This window comes from Desmodus rotundus, chromosome 1 (assembly GCF_022682495.2).
Source record: "Desmodus rotundus isolate HL8 chromosome 1, HLdesRot8A.1, whole genome shotgun sequence".
Taxonomy (NCBI): Eukaryota; Metazoa; Chordata; class Mammalia; order Chiroptera; family Phyllostomidae; genus Desmodus; species Desmodus rotundus.
The window spans coordinates 95859568-95876235 of NC_071387.1; the positions used below are offsets into that span (position 1 = coordinate 95859568).

Below are 16668 nucleotides of genomic sequence, written 5' to 3' on the forward strand. Positions count from 1 at the left end.
ACAGAGGGGAACCAGGGTTGCTCTTTGTCTGCCGCACCTCCCACATGCTGTGCAGAGATCTCGTTTCTAGCAGGTCCCCTGTGGGATCTCCTACAAGTTTGTTTCCCCTTTGGAGCCTCTGACAGAAGATTGGAGGCTGTACTTAGTGGTAAAAGCCCAGATTTTGGAGCCAGGACATCAAGGTTCAAAAGCCATATTTGATACTTATCAGCTGGATGGTGTTTATTGGTTTCTTCACCTAAAGTGAAAATAATAGTATCTACCTGATTGATATAGGGCGGTAAACTTTAAGTCAGTTATTGTAGGTAGAGTGCTTAGGACAGTGCCTGGCACATAGTAGGTACTTTGTAAATTTGCAATTATCTGTCTTTCAACTGAAAACATTCAGAGGCTCACAGCAGGAAACATCACCAGTTAAGGTAGGCCTGGGCCCAGGACTGAGCCTCAGGACCCAGCACAAATCAGGGTCAGGTCTCAGATGTGGAACAGAACAGGTCTTCCACTCCTCTTGGGCTTGGGCCTCTTGCCCCCTCCCCTGCCCTCCCAAGACCAATTTCTCATCCTACCTCTGCACCTAAAGATACTATTAGCTGTGTGTAATTTATCTGTTGTGTGACCTCGGGCACATCACTTCCTTTTTGAGATGCCTGTAGCCTGCATCCCTCATAGGGTGGGGTAATGCTGGGAAAAAGACCTTTAAATTATTCTTGCTGCTGTCGTGGGCCTACTTCCCCAATAGTAAGATGAGGCATCCCCTTTAACGGCCTCGTTCTTCTAGTGACCTTATCCCTCTTAACCAGTGACCTCTTCCTTACCAGCTAAAACTATCCAGATTGGAACTGCTTCAGCTTTCTGTTCCCAGACCCACCTGTTTATCCCTACTGGTTTGATTTCATTCCCTCTCCTTGGTCAGTTATCTCCTGTCCCCTCCATACAGTCGGCTTCTCTTCCTTTCCATCAGCCTTCCCACCAGCACAAAAACTGAGTCTCCTCCCTATAGACCAAACCAACAAACTTCCTCCAGCTACTTCTCTCACAGTTTTCACAGCCAAGCCTCTTGAAAAGGGTTATCTACATCCACTTTGCTTCCCCATCCTCCTATTTATACCCAAACCCACAGAAGGCTGGCTTTTATCCTCACTGTTCCACTGAAACTGCCCCCCACTTCCCCAAACTCCTAAACAGCGGGCACCAGAGCAGAATCTGACTGTGCTGGCCATTTCTCTGTGAAACTTTCCTCTCAATTTTCTAAAGGAGACACTTCTGGATTTCTTTTTACCTCTGGCTGTTCACAGATTTTCTTAGGTACCCTCTCCTGAATGAGATATCACGAACTCCAGACCTGATATCCCCAAGCTGTTATTTCCAATCACCTCCCTGAACCCTTCACATTTACCTCACATTCAGTATGTCCTGAGTAGGTGTAACAATTGTTGCCACTTCTACTGTCCTACACATCTTGTACCATCTCAATGACACTAACGGCCATCATCCAAGCTAAGAAATGAAGTCATCCCCATCTTCCTCCTCTCCAAAATTCTAGCCTAGTACGTCCACTCCACCCCTCCCCTTTCATTCTTCAAGGCTTCTTTGCTGCTTTGGATCCTTTCATCTGGCTTCTAAGATCCCTAGTGGTCTATTGCCTGCTAACCTCCTTACTTTTTGTCCCTGCCTTCCACCAGTAGATATCTACAAGCTGTAAGTCTGGTAAGCAGTTTCTGGGGCTCTGTCCAGTTGCCCATCCCCATCTCTTTCTTAGCCTTCAAGACCACCAAAAATTATCACCTTTGAGAAGAACCTCTAAAGTTGAGGACTGCATTAAAGACTAATCAACAACAAACTTTTCCCACGAAAGCTCCAATGACAATGGACCACAAATGCCTATTTACTTGTTGCTGTCTGTCCTTCACTGGCTGTCAGCTACTTACTCATCTGCAGAAATGGAGATAAGACTTACTTATTTTGGGGATGTTGAGCTTGAAGATGAGCTAATAATAATGAAGCACTTAAAGCTCTAAACACAGCGCTACGAAGTACTATTCTCTCTTCATTACACACTGAGCTCCATGAAGCTCATGGCACTATAACGCCCTGCGGAATGTAGTTCCTGTTTGATCACAAATGTGCTATATTTATGGACCCTTCCAGATATGACTCCACACACAAACCCAGTTCCAGGGATGCTTTTGGCTTTATATCCCCACTTGGTTCCATGATAATTCACCTGTGTTGCCTAGCCTGGGGGAAACCCCAACTTGGCTCCTCCCCGCAACCACCTCAAGCACAGGCCAGGACCAGGTGAGGATATAGCAAGCACTTCATTTACTAACACTGGCTGAGGACTTGTAGTGAAGGGACGTGAGCATGGTTTGCAGGGATCCACCTCTCCCAGTACTGGGAAGCCAGGCCTGCCATCCCACACTATCCTAGACCAGGGTGGCGGGGAGCACTTTGTCACGTTAATTAAGTCCAAGGGTCGAAACCCTCGGAGTCGGTTCAGGAACACTGATGTGCCGGACACTAGCACCCCAGAGCGACAGGACCAGATAAGAGATCAGCTACTCTTGCACTCTGGGCAGCGCTCGGTTGCAGTGCCAGCCGTAGCTCCGGGGGGTAGCTTGAAGTCTCGCCCACAGCCAGCACAGATGTAGAGACGGCGCCGCATGTGCGCACGACGGTGGCGGATAAAGTGTGAGCTGAGGCGGAAGCGCTGGCCACACTCGCCACACGGGTAGGGCCGCTCGCCCGTGTGCGTGCGGGCATGCTCCGCCAGGTTGGAGCGGTGGCCAAAACGGCGGCCGCACACCGCACAGCGGTGCGGCTTCTCCCCAGTGTGCACACGCCGGTGCTTGGCCAGAGCAGAGCTCTGCGCGAAGCGCGTACCGCAGTCAGCGCATGCGTACGGCCGCTCGCCTGTGTGCGTGCGTCGGTGGCGCGCCAGGCACGAACTGCCGCCGAAAGCACGTCCGCAGTCTGGGCAGGCATAGGGCTTCTCGCCCGTGTGCACGCGCAGGTGCTGTGCGTAGTTGGAGCTCTGCGCGAAGCGGCGGCCGCAGTGCGTGCATAAATAAGGCTTCTCCCCGGTGTGGCGCCGCTGGTGTTGCCGCAGGTTGGAGGCAGCCGAGAAGCGTTTGTCGCATTCAGGACACTCGTAGGGTCGCTCGCCGGTGTGCGTGCGGCCGTGTTTGGTCAGCGCCGACTTTTGCGAGAATCCCCTGCCGCACTCGGTGCACGCGAAGGGCCGCTCGCCCGTGTGCGTGCGCGAATGCTTGGCTAGCGTGGAGCGGCGAGCAAAAGCACGGCCGCAGTCTGGGCAAGCGTGTGGGCGTGCCGGATCAGCAGATGGCGCTGGCGCCTGGCTTGGGACCTACGGGGAGAGAGGGGACAGGTCAGTCCTGACCCATAGGCCTGAGAGCCAGGGTCCTAGGTGTCTGGAAGCTGTAATCTTTCAGTCTGCCCTGTGTGAAACAGGAAAGGAAGGGTGCCTGCCTCATAGAACAGCTGTGCCCATTAAATTACATACTGCATTAACGCACATGTCAATGTTTGGCATCATTCTAGCTATTCTTTATGAATTCAACAAGTGTCCAGACTCTGTTCTAGGCACTGGGGATTCAGTATGAAATTTTTTAAATTCCCGCTTTCGGGAAGAATGGATAAGGACTGCTGGTGTTAGGGGGATGCTGCAGATTTAATAAGATTAAGAAACTACTGGTGTAACATGAGCAAAGATCTAAAGGAGGTGAGAAAGCAGGCTACAGAGGGAACAGGGAGACCCTGAGGTAGGAGTTTTGCAAGTTCCAGGAAGAGCAAGGAAAAGTGCCTGGGGCAGAATGCAGGAGGGGGAGAGTAATCCATGGGGTGCTCCTGGAGGGGATCTCTCAGCCTAAGGCCTTGCGATATGAATGAGATGTGGAACAAGTAGAGGAGATGTTAGAAGGTTTTGAGTACGGACATGACCACATCAGACTCACTTCAAAAGCCTCCATCAGGTTGCCGGGGTTGCAGAAGGAAACAGGGCAGAAGCAGGGGCCCAGGGAGGAGGCTACTGTACTGCAGTATATCTGGCAAGAGAGTACAGTGGCTCAGATCCAGGTGACGGGTGAGAAGTGAAGGTGGCGAGAAGTGGTCTGCTTCTGAATATATTTTTGCCATTTGAGAAAACAGATTTGATAAACAGATTAGATATGAGACATACAGAAAAAGGAACCAAATGACTCCAAGGATTTGAATTTAGCAACTACCAGAATGGCTGGGGAAGAACAAACTGACAGGTGAGACCCGTTTCAGATCACATGTGCAATTCTTGACACATCTGGAGCTCAGGAGGGGTCCTAGACTAGACATGTTAACTGGGAAGCCATCAGTCCATAGATGGTTTATAAAGCCTTGAAACTGAATAAGATTACTCAGGGAATGGGCACAGAGAGCCTGGGGCAGTAAGAGTAGGAGCCAGATGGTGTCTTGGAAGCCAAGGCAGGAGAAAATCTAGGCCTTTTAATAAATTTTTGAAGATCCAGCACCTACCATTTTTTAAGCTGTGAGGAAGGCAAGGGTAAAACCCAAATACAATTCTGAGGCCTAAATTGAAAATGAGCCAGTTCATGAAGTCTGGGCTTCTAGAGATAAAATCAGAAAAAGAAAGAAGTGTTTTGTAAAAGGCAGGTGAAGGGAAAAGGTATTAACAGTATTAATGTTGTATTATGTTAATATTTTGTGTTAACAGTAGAAAGAACATGAATATTGAGGCATATGGCTCTCTCCTTAGAAAAGGGAAGGCTCATCCCTGCAAAACTGATGCTGAGTATCTTCTATTGGCCAAGCAATTATGTACATTATTAACTCATGAATGAATAAATACTCAGCACATATGAAGGAAAAGACAATCTTACCTTCTCCCCAGATTAGTTATCACAATATTATTTTATTTTTTTAAAGATCTTATTTCTTTTTAGAGAGAGGGGCAGGGAGGGAGATAGAGGGAGAGAAATATGAATGTGTGGTTACCTCTTGCGCACCCCCTATAGGGGCCTGGCCCATAACCCAAGCATGGGCCCTGATTGGGAATCCAACCAGCGACCGTTTGGTTTGCAGGTCAGCATTCAATCCACAGAGCCACGCCAGCCAGGGCACAATATTATTTTATAGATAAGGAAACAAGCTAACAGAGACTAAATGACAGCTAAGGAGCAGTTAACACTTTTTTTTTTTCCTTAAGTTGCAGTGAGTGCAAATTCAAGGTCTTAAAAATGCTGTGGAAGAAGGCAGTCAACTTCTGGTAACCAACTCAGAAACTGGAACACAAGGCAGTTTGGGAACTTAGTGAGCAGCCGAGGGAACTCTACTTTAAACAGTACATATAACTGCTAATAGTGATCCCAACATTACAATGTAAAGCTTCAACAATGCTATTTTATGTACATAATTGTATTAAGTCTTCCTGTCACCTCCTTGAGTCAGGTGTTCTCTCTGATAATTGAGAAAACTCAGGTGTGCCCTGACTGCTGTAGCTCAGTTGGTTGGGCATCATGCCTCAAAGCAAAGGTCACCGGTTCAATTCCCAGTCAGGGCACATGCCTGGGTTGCCGGCCTGCTCCCCAGTAGCAGCATCCAGCTGATGGGTGTTTCTCTCACACATCGATGTTTCTCTCCCTCTCTTCTCTCTGCCTTCCCTTCTAAGAATATATAAATAAAATCGTGGGGAAAAAAGGGAGAAAACTGAGGCACAGGGAGATTAAATCCCCGGAGCCAGTGGGGGCCAGGACCCTTAGGTGCATTGCACTTCCCTGCACTTGCACAGCCTAGATGTGACAGAGGGTGGACTCCAAGTCCCTGCTACTCTGCAAGAGGGATTCAAAGTTAAAAATACAAGTTGATACTTTAAATCGAGAAACTCCCCATAGCAGATTTGGCACAGTCTGAATTCAAGGTCACACTTTCCTGTCTTGCCCGGGTTTTGACACCTATTGGTTTCATTTCAACACGTCAGCCCTTGCAGAGAGAACTTTCCCTATTATGCCTGTATTTGTTCTGGCCCCTTTTTCTTTGACATCCTTCTTTAAGATGACTTTGCCCAGCCTGAGGCCTTCCTTATGCTGGGTTCACTGACTTAGGAAGAACTTCTCCACACAAGTGTTCTTGGTAGCTGCAGCTGCAGGAGTAGGGCCTTGGGTGCCCCAGGAGAACTCGTGGTAAGAGGGGGCTGAGACTAGCTCATTAAGACCCCAGGCAAGTCACTCCCTTCCCAGGCCTGGGTGAACAAGGAAGGTGAGGCAGGCTAGGTGAGATCAAAATCACCGAACACCGAACGTGAGGTATGCACACACCACAGGATGCAAGAGATTTCTCAGTCTTCTGTAGGCACACTTTTATCTCGTTACAATCACTATGTATTAATTTTCATAGATATTAGAAAACCAATGGATCACATGAAACCCACAGTTCCATCAGTAGTATTGTTTGGATGAAGGTGGATTTAACGAAAACAACGTGAATCTATCTGAAGAAAAGCATTAAGTAAACGAGGCCAGCAGGTGAGTGATTTACATGGTAACTGGCAAATACCACACTAGGTGGTCATCAAAGGACCTTACATGTCTTAAATTCTACAACTATTAGATTTTTTTTTCCTGCTTTCTTTTTTCTTTGATATATCTATTGATTATGCTATTACAGTTGTCCCATTTCCCCCCCTTCACTCAACTCCATCCTGCCCACCCCCTCCCTCCCACATTCCCCCCTATAGTTCATGTCCATGGGTCATACTTATAAGTTCTTTGGCTTCTACATTTCCTACACTATTCTTACCTCCCCCTGTCTATTTTCCACCTATCATTTATGCTGTTTATTCTCTGTACCTTTCCCCCCTCTCTCCCCTTCCCAATCCCCTATTGATAACCCTCCATGTGATCTCCATTTCTGTGGTTCTGGTTCTGTTCTAGTTGTTTGCTTAGTTTTCTTTTGTTTTGGTTTTAGGTGTGGTTGTCAATAACTGTGAGTTTGCTGTCATTTTTACTGTTCATATTTTTTATCTTCTTTTTCTTAGGCAACTCCCTTTAACATTTCATATAATAATGGCTTGGTGATGATGAACTCCTTTAACTTGACCTGATCTGAGAAGCACTTTATCTGCCCTTTCTTTCTAAATGATAGCTTTGCTGGATACAGTAATCTTGGATGTAGGTCCTTGCCTTTCATGACTTGGAATACTTCTTGCCAGTCCCTTCTTGCCTGTAAGGTCTCTTTGGAGAAATCAGCTGACAGTCTTATGGGAACTCCTTTGTAGGTAACTGTGTCCCTTTCTCTTGCTGCTTCTAAGATTCTCTCCTTCTCTTTAATCTTGGCTAATGTAATTATCATGTGCCTTGGTGTGTTCCTCCTTGGGTCCAGCTTCTTTGGGACTCTCTGAGCTTCCTGGACTTCCTGGAAGTCTATTTCCTTTGCCAGACTGGGGAAGTTTTCCTTCATTATTTGTTCAAATAAGTTTTCAATTTTTTGTTCTTCCTCTTCTCCTTCTGGCACCCCTATAATTCGGATGTTGGAATGTTTCAAGATGTCCTGGAGGTTCCTAAGCCTCTCCTCATTTTTCCGAATTCTTGTTGCTTCATTCTTTTCTGGTTGGATGTTCCTTTCTTCCTTCTGGTCCACACCATTGATTTGAGTCCCAGTTTCCTTTGCATCATTATTGGTTCCCTGTACACTTTTCTTTTTTTTCTTAGCATAGCCTTCATTTTTTTCATCTAGTTTTGGAACAAATTCAACCAATTCTGTGAGCGTCTTAATAATCAGTGTTTTGAACTGTGCATCTGATAGGTTGGCTATCTGTTCCTCGCTTAGTTGTATTTTTTCTGGAGCTTTGAAGTGTTCTGTCATTTGGGCCATTTTTTTTTTCTTTTTTTGGTTTTGGCCCATCTGTTACTTAAAGGGGCAGAGCCTTAGGTGTTCCCCGGGGCGGGGTAACACTGGTTGCTGCGCTGTGACGCTGTAAGTGGGGGAGGGGTCGAGAGGGAGCAATGGCACCCGCTCCCCTCTCTGCCCGACTTCAGTCACTCCCTCTGCTACCCACAATCAAACTGGGCCCCTCTGGTGCTGGTTCCCGAGTGGGTGGGCTTGTGCACACTCTAGGCCCCTGTGGGTCTCTTCAACGACCTCTCCTGTGAGGCTGGGAGTCTCTCCTGCTGCTGCCCCAACCCCCATGGGCGTTTTCAATCAGAGGTATGAGGCTTTATTTCCCCGAGCTGGAGCCCTGGGTTACTTGGTCTGCTTCGCTCCCCCACTGTCCGTCCCGGTTTATCTGTGCGCGAATGTGGGGCCACGGGGTCTGCTAGTGGTCAGACTGCCTGCGCCGTTTGTCCCACACTCCGCCAGTCTCGGTCCCGCCATGGCCATGCGAGTCCTTTCCGCCCCGGTGCCCGTCTCCGCACCTCCTACCGGTCTGGATGTAGGTTTCTTTTTTATCTCTACTTGGTGTCGGACTTCCCTGCCGTTCAATTTTCTGTCAGCTCTGGTTGTGCGAGGAGGCGTAGTGTGTCTACCTACGCCGCCATCTTGGTTCTCCTCTACAACTATTAGATTTAAAATGAGACTAAAAGGTGTCTGCACTATAACAAGAGGGTACCATGGGCATACAATGTAGTCCCAGTAATAGGATAATCCAAGTGTTTGAAGATGGTGATCTTGTCTTCCTGTATAAATTTTTTTTAAACCAGAGCAAAGTTCCCAGTTTCCTCCTCAGCCAGTGCCTTCCTAATTAATAATTACACCTACCAGCCCGGGCTGGTGTGGCTCAGTGGATTCAGCACTGGCCTGCAAACCAAAGGGTTGCCAGTTCCATTCCCAGTCAAGGCACATGCCTGGGTTGCAGACCAGGTCCCCAGTAGGGGGCGTGTGAGAGGCAACCACACATTGCTGTTTCTCTCCCTCTTTCCCCCCCTTCCCCTCTCTAAAAATAAATAAATAAAATCTTTAAAATAATAATTACAACCACCATTTATTGAGCAGTCTGTGTGCCAGGGACTGTGCTACGTGCGTTTCACCCACGTTCTCATTTTAAACTCTCACAACCCTTTGGGTTAGGTATCATTAGCTCCATTCTATAGATAAGCAAATAAGGCTCAGAAATAAAGCCTTAATAAACTCTCCACGGCCCTACAGCTAATCGATGGCAGAAGCAGGGTCTGAACTAGAAGTCTGTCCCTGTCAAAACACCTGTCCTCGTAGTCATGAAGCAATTCTGTCTCACAAGTTAGAGGTCACCTAGGCACCTTGCCTCCTTCCCCTGGACCTTTACAGAACCCTCCTTCTTTTTAGCACCAAGTATAAAATATGATCCCTATCCTCCATCTCCTTGCTCCAGGAAGTGTGGTCCACAGACCAGCCCTACCAGCATCACTGGGAACTTGTTAGAATCTCAAGTCCCACCCCAGACCTGCTGAGTCAAAATCTTCACTTAGACGAGATTCCCAGGTGATTTCTATGCATGTTAACATTAAGACACGATCTAGAAGAGAGTAGAGAAACTACTGCAGAAAGCAGGTGGAAAGGTGAAGAGGGTTTTACAGGCTGCAAGACCACTTGTGTGAAGTCTGAGCCTGGGCCCTGAAACCGTGCTCAGCCATAGCTCTCCAGCCGTGTGAAGCTGGGGCACGGGAAGGGAGTTGGGTGATGAAGCCAGTACAGGAGTCAGATGGTGTACATCTTTGAATGCCAGGCTTAGGAGCCAGGACTTTATCCTGCGGGAAACAGAAAACCAAAGGTTTAAGGAGAGGGAGAGGGGGGAGCAAAAGAGAGGGTTGGATGTGCAGAGAGCCCTTTGAGGAAATCTTTGTATTCATTAAAGAGACTGGCTTTTGATAGGCAGTGAGAGAATGCTTCAGCCCCCGCGTGGGGCATAATTAAGGCCTGTCCCGGACAATGACTGGCCCTAGGACTGGGTGACAGCTAAGAGTTGTAGGGTGTCAGCACTGGAAGAGGCTTTCGAGATCACTGTTTTCATAGAAACTGGGACTCGGGAAGACCACACTGCAAGGTGATGAGTTATGCAGTGGGCACAGTGCAATGCTAAATGTTTGTGGGGTGTGTGTGAGTAATCCTCAGTTCCACCCTCTCCCTCCAAATACGGTCACCCAGATGATACTTAGACTGGCTTTCAAACATCTGACTCTCCTTATCGCATTTTACAGACGAGAAAGCACAGGCAAAGCTGATGAACGGTGTAGTCAGAATTGGAACCAATGCTTTTAACTGCTGCGTGTACCATGTATAGTCTGTCCCCACTTATATGTCATGACTAGCCACGCCCACCCTCCACCTTCCCATCCTTAGCTCCAGCCAGTCCAGTCAAGGTGCCCAAATATCCCCTGCTTTCTGTCTTGTCTGCACTGCTATCACCACCTTAGAGCAGGCTACCAGCCTTATATGGCCTGTCCTTCCCACAACAGACAGTAAGTCTTCTAAAGAGAAAATCTAAAGTCTTTCTTCTGATTTGAGGCTTCTGATAACATGGCATGACCTCACACAACGTGTTAAGTTCCTGTGCTGGCTTTCAATGCCTTTAACTCTCGGGCCCCATCTCCTCTGAGCCTTTGCTTTTGTTGTTTCCTCCTCCTGGGATGCCCTTCCTCTGCCTCCATTTGCCCAGTCCGCACGAAGCTTTCTCTGTAAAGCCTGCCCCACTGCCCTGAGTTTGTTGCCCTCAATCCTGTCTAGGCCTCCGTGTTGGTTTCCCTTTTCACCCCCAGCCCCAGGATTCAACTTAAAAAGGCCTGTGATAAAAATGAGTTGAAAAATCTGCAGAAGGATAACCTAGACCCAAGTCCTAAATTTTAGTGAGAAGAATGCATAATAGGAAATATTGAAAGTGTTTATTATGTGCCACACCCAGTTCTAACTCTACATGTATTAACTCATTTAATCCTCACAAACTGAAGAAGTATGAAATGTTATGGTTTTGCTTTTACAAGTATTGGAAAGTGAAGTAAAAATATGTTAAGAATCTTGCCCAAGGTCATACAGCTGGTAAGTGATGAAGATAGAAGTCCACCCTAAGCTCTGGAATCTGAAGGTTGTTTTTACTTTTTAAGATTTATTTATTTGTTTGTTTGTTTGTTTCCTCCAGGGAAATGGAGGGAGAAAGAGACGGAGAGACACATCGATCAGTTGCCTCTTGTACCCACCTAGAGGACCCAATCCACAACCTAGGCATTGCCCTCACCAGGATTTGATCCCTTAACCTTTATTTACGCAGAAGAAGGCCCAACAGAGACACACTGGTCAAGGCTGGTGTCTGAGTTCTACAAGAGGAAGGGGGAGATCAGGAGATCCACAGGACCAGAAAAGTCAGACTAAGCTAGAATGATGGGCCAATGGGCCTAAGAAAAACAGAATTTAGTTCTGTTTTAGTAGAAGAAACCAAAGCTATAAGCCACCTCTGCTTCATGTCTATCACGCCCACTAGGGGGCAGAAAGACTTTCATGGAGATCTGGCTCCTGTGTAGGAAGAAATCAGAGCCTGGTCCAAGACACCTGGCCCAGCTGGAATTCTCCAGCTATAAGCAGAGTTGCACTGGCTAGGGGTGGGAGTTCGGATCTTCTTTATTTTTTCCATCCTCACCTGGGGATATTTATTCCCCACTGCTTTTAGAGAGTGTAAGGGAGAGGAAGAGAGAGAGAGAAACATGGATCTCTGTCTTCTTGCATGAGCCCACACCAGGGATGGAACTCAGCAACCTGGGTATATGCCTTGGCCAGAAATCGAATCCACAACCTTTGGTCCAGAGGACGAACGCTCCAATCAACTGAGCCACACTGGGCAGGGTGGCAGTTAGGGTCTTGAATGGGGAAATCTAACTCATATTCTGATATTAAAACACCTCTTTTAATTTTTTTAAAACTCCACTCTTTAAACCTTCATCACCCTCAGGATAAAACCCAAACATCCTACCTGACCTGCCAAACACCCTAACCTCATCCATGCCGCAGTATGGCCGAGCCACCTGCACACTTCTCCCAGTGCCTCCTCACTCACTCCCTGAGCCACTGAAGTCCTGTTTCTTCTGTTTGCAGTAGTCACCCACTTCACCCCTCACTCTCCCTGGTTTCAGATAAGCTGTCTCTTTATTAACTTTGAGACCTTGGGCCAGTCACCAAACTGTCCAGTACCCTGGGCCTCAGTTTCCTCACCTGTAAAATAGAATAAATACTACCTATGTTATAGAACTAAGGTGCTTGAAATAGTGTCTGAAGAATAGTAAATGCTACCAAGAGTCAGAGGTTACCCTTGCCTAACCTGGCCCTACCCCCACCCAAGTCTGCATTAAGCTCCCAGCGTCCATGCTGGTACCTGCACTCATCACACAGAATTATAGCTGCGAGGTTACTTAGCAGTCTATCCCTGCTACACATCAGGCTCCATGGGGAACCAGGGATAACATTTACTCTCCAGCACCGAGCACAGAGCTTGGCACAGTAGGTGTGACATCTGTTTGACGCCAGCATGGGCAGTGGGGCAGAAGGATGGGTTGCCAACCCTCAGATCCTAAACCTGAGATTCATGGAAACGTAGGGACAGGATCCCGGCTTCTGTAGCATGGAGACTGGAACTGAACCAGGTTAGGGGAAACGGGGCCCCAGAGTGTGGGACACGTACCTCCTTGTTGTCCATGGGGATCTTGAGTTTCACCACCTCATACTTCTCACCCTCATCCTCCTCACCCTTCACCAGCAGCACCATCTCCTCTTGCATTTCTTCCTCCTCCTCCGTCTGTTGTTCGCCAGGCATCTTGGTGTCCTGGGGAGGGCAGCTGAGTCAGAAGCTCAGGACCCGCCCCACACTATGGCCCTGGCCCAGGCAAGGCAGTGCAGCCCTGGCTTCTCTAGCCCGACCTTCGTGTCTGGGTCTGGCTCTCTCCTCTCCCACCCCAGCTCAGCCCTAGGCACTAGCATTTCCCCGGGACCAGCTCTGAGGACACTCCTTCACCCCACTTACTCCGGCATTTAAGACCCTGAGCAGTTTGAACCTCCAATCCCAGCGAGTCGCCACCCTCCCCGCGATCAGTCACTCTCCCGCGCCTGGGTCAGCGGCCTAGAGCTCTAGGGTACCGGCTGAAGGCTGGATCGGGGCGGAGACCTAGGGGATGGCGCACTCACCCCAAATTCTGTGCTCCCGCAGCCCCAGGCCACGGTTCTGGCCGTGAGGGTATTCAGTAAGACCCTGGTTCTGGGGGCGGGGCAGCCTAGGGAGCGCCCGGTCATTGGTCAGAAAACCTAACCCCGCCCACTAGGGGAGGGATCCCGAGGACCCAGTTGTCCGGGACGAACTGCCCCAGGAGGATGGGAAACTCAGCTCCAGCCCTTTCCTGTGTCCCTCAAAGCACAGGACCCCATGCCGCTCCATCCAGTCTTTCAAGGTCCTCGCAGTCCGGTTGGAACCTACTACCTTCAAGGCTTGTCTCCCGTGGCCGTCTCAGAGGAGTCTTGTGCAGATGGGCGCATTCGCTCCGCCCAAACTAGGCCACGTGCGCTCCAGCCCTGGCCTGGGCCTCTGGGTGGCGCCCCGCCTGGCGTGTGGACCTTGTTACCTCCGCGCCTCTTCCCTTTCCTCTTTTGCTGTCTTTTCTCCTTCTTTACCGGCGCCGCTTTTCCGGTCATCTGGCCCATGAGATATCTTGCTCCTTGAATACATACTTACCAAATCAACAGCCACAAAAAAAATACCGCTGACCCGTTGTGTGTTGGGCCTGCTATGCGCCAGCGTTGTGCTACGCGCTTCACACTCCTCACGTCTTTTTTTTTAAAGATTTTATTTATTTACTTTTAGAGAGAGGGAGAGAACATGCGTGTGTGGATGCCTCTCGCATGAGCCCCATCGGGAATATGGACAGGCCCTAACACAGGCAGGTACCCTGAGCGGAATCGAACTGGTTACCTTTCCTTTTGCTAGATGACGCTCAATCAACTGAACCACACCGGTTGTGGTCACCCTAAGGGGTTTTTATTGTTGTTGTTTTTTAATTAAATATAATAGGCCCTGGCTGGTGTGGCTGAGAACCAGGAGGTTGCCTGTTGGATTCCTAGTCAGGGCACATACCTGGGTTGCAAGGCCGGGTCCCCACGTGGGAAACTTCGAGAAACAACCAATTGATTTTTCTTTTCCTCTCTTTCTCCCTCCCTTCCCCTATCTCTAAAAACAAATAAACATCCCTCTGATCTGTCGACATTAGTCTCAGTTTCCTTTTCTGGAAAGTGGAGGTCATGATACAAAATTTTAAGCATGCTACTGTGCTTAAAAAGCGGCTCACAGCAGCTCAGTGGCTGCACATTAGGACTCTCAGTTCGCCCCTGCCTCCTTCTCACGGTAAGTCGGAGCGTTAGAGGTACACACTCACAGAATTCAAGGGGGGCTGTGATCTGGTCCCAATACTGTGCTGTGTTTTCAGCAAAATCAACAATGGATAGCAATGTTTTTATCGACTATAATCTAAACTTTGTGATTAAAACGATCTAAAAATATAAATAAAATGTTCAAAAATAAATGTATTGGGGTAAAATATCATCACCCAAAGTCTAGTTACCTTTGGACACCATATATTTGACCACCTTTACCCTCATCTTCCTACACCCACTCCTTTCCCCTCTGTTCTCTGTATCTGAATTTGTTGATTTCTTTTCATATACACAAAGGTGGGTCCATTTTACAAAGGTGGGGCTAACAGTTCTGGGAAGTAAACTATCCCTGACAACCCAGTAGCCTAAGTGGAAATTGGAGCTCACAATCCAAATCCAGACCACGGAAGTATCTTGTTTGACCCTCAGGGTGTTTTTATATTTAAAAATCAGCTTCAAAAAAAAAAAAGAGAGAGGGAGGTCTTTTACACATTTTATTGCCAACATTTAAAAATTGGGGTATTTAATGTAAAAACTCTGTATTTCCCATTTCTCTTGAAAAAGACATCTAATTCTTCCATTTTATGAATGGGGTAACTAAGAATCAGATATGATGAAAGGAAAGAGAAATAACATTCAGTAAATGCTTAAAATCTCTACGTTGCCTCTTTACAACTCCTCTGTGGGGATCAGTAATAGTATCTCCCTTTGACAATTGAGGGAACTAAAGCTTGGAGACCTTAAATAATTCGTTCTAAGACATATAGCTGTAACAGATTCCAAAGCTGGTGTTCTTCCTATTGCATCAAACTCTCTCACACAAATGAGGTTACACGAGGATTTTGGTAGCAGAGCCGGGACTCAAACCCCAGCCTCAGTCCTCAGAGCCTGGGACATAATTTGAATGCTGGGATTACATCTGGTCCGACTTTTGTTCCCCAGAGCTGACAAAAGGTGTCAAATGCCAGGATACTCAACACTCAGGATCCCCAAAGCCACTTTGATTGTGTTCATTCTTTCAAGTATTTATTGAGCCCTACTAAGTGCCTGGCCCCATTCTAGGTACTGGAGGTGCAGTAGTGAATGAAACAGACAAAACCCTTGACTATTATGGCCATTCTAAGGGTGTAAAAAATATGAGCTATAGCCCTGGCCCTATGGCTCAGTGCGTTGGAGCACCGTTCCATACACTAAAAAGGTTGTGGTTGCGGGTTTGGTCCCCAGTCAGGCTGTGAATGGGAGGCAGCCGATCGATGTTTACATTGATGTTTCTCTCCCTTCCTTCCTCTCTCTCTAAAATCAATAAACATATCCTCGGGTGAGGATTAAAAACATCCAAAAATGTAAACAATAAAGATAATTTCAGACACGGATAGGTGCAAGAAGGAAATAGAGCAAGACGATGCACTACTAGGGAGTGGTTTGATTGGGGACTTCTTTGACGTGGGCAGGGACGACATCTCTGAGGAAATGATATTTGAGATGCTTTCAATGATGAGAAAATGTTAGCCATTTGTAACTCGGGAGGAAGTGTAGTTCTAAACAGAACTACAGAGGCCTTAAGGCTTGAGAAGCTTGGCATATCTGAGAAAAAGAAAGAAGGCTTGTGTGGCTGGAGCCAAGTAGGTTAGTGAGGGAAAATGTAGTGTGGAAGGTGGAAGAGAGGTAGGTGGGGACCAAGTTCTGGCTGGAACCCCACCTCTAACAAAAGGCCAGGCTTGCTTGCCCTGATCAGAGTCAGTGAGGAGATCTATCTGGGAGCAGGAAGAGTGTTCTACTGTGGAAGGACTTGGGAACAGATTTTTTGAAAAGGAGGACAATGACTCCATCCATTTGCTTTACAAACATGGACAAATATCTACCTCAAATTGGAGATAGTTCCTGTTTTTGATAATCTTAGAGTCTAGTAAAGAAGGTTGTGATAAAAATGCATGAGCCCTGGCTGGTGTGGCTCAGTGGACTGAGTGCCAGCCTGCGAACCAAAAGGTCACAGGTTCAACTCCTAGTCAGGGCACATGCCTGGAGTTGCAGGCCAGGTCCCCAGTTGGTGATGTGTGAGAGGCAGCCAATCCGTGAAATACATCGATGTTTCTCTCCCTTTCTTTCTCCCTTCCTCCCCCTCTCTAAAAATAAATAAAATCTTTTTTAAAATGTCAGTATTTGTAAGTAACTTTTATATATACATGCAAGGGATACCATAGGTGTTCTGGCAGATTAGTGGGGAAAGTGAATAACTCCCTTGAAGGGAGTGGATATCGGGTACAGGCCTCACTGAGGAGATGAACG

General features: G+C 47.6%; 1 protein-coding gene and 1 long non-coding RNA gene across 3 annotated transcripts; one reads left to right on the forward strand and one right to left on the reverse strand.

The window, feature by feature from the left end:
* Positions 1 to 26: 26 nt before the first annotated feature.
* On the reverse strand, positions 27 to 13589 carry LOC112304804 (zinc finger protein 771). Of its 2 annotated transcripts, none has more exons than XM_045195429.3 (3): positions 13436 to 13589; positions 12647 to 12787; positions 27 to 3367 (listed from the first exon to the last, which is right to left on the reverse strand). In XM_045195429.3, the coding sequence occupies exons 2-3, from the start codon at positions 12776 to 12778 to the stop codon at positions 2555 to 2557; spliced, it is 945 nt and encodes a 314-aa protein (XP_045051364.1). In that variant the 5' UTR covers positions 12779 to 12787; positions 13436 to 13589; the 3' UTR covers positions 27 to 2554. The 2 variants fall into 2 exon arrangements, with proteins under 2 accessions (XP_045051364.1, XP_045051363.1); XM_045195428.2 differs by lacking the exon at positions 13436 to 13589 and adding an exon at positions 13147 to 13215.
* LOC123479731 (uncharacterized) lies at positions 3273 to 12194 on the forward strand. Its single transcript, XR_006655452.2, has 3 exons — positions 3273 to 3388; positions 6406 to 6533; positions 11117 to 12194. It is a non-coding gene; the product is annotated as an uncharacterized lncRNA (long non-coding RNA).
* Positions 13590 to 16668: the final 3079 nt, after the last annotated feature.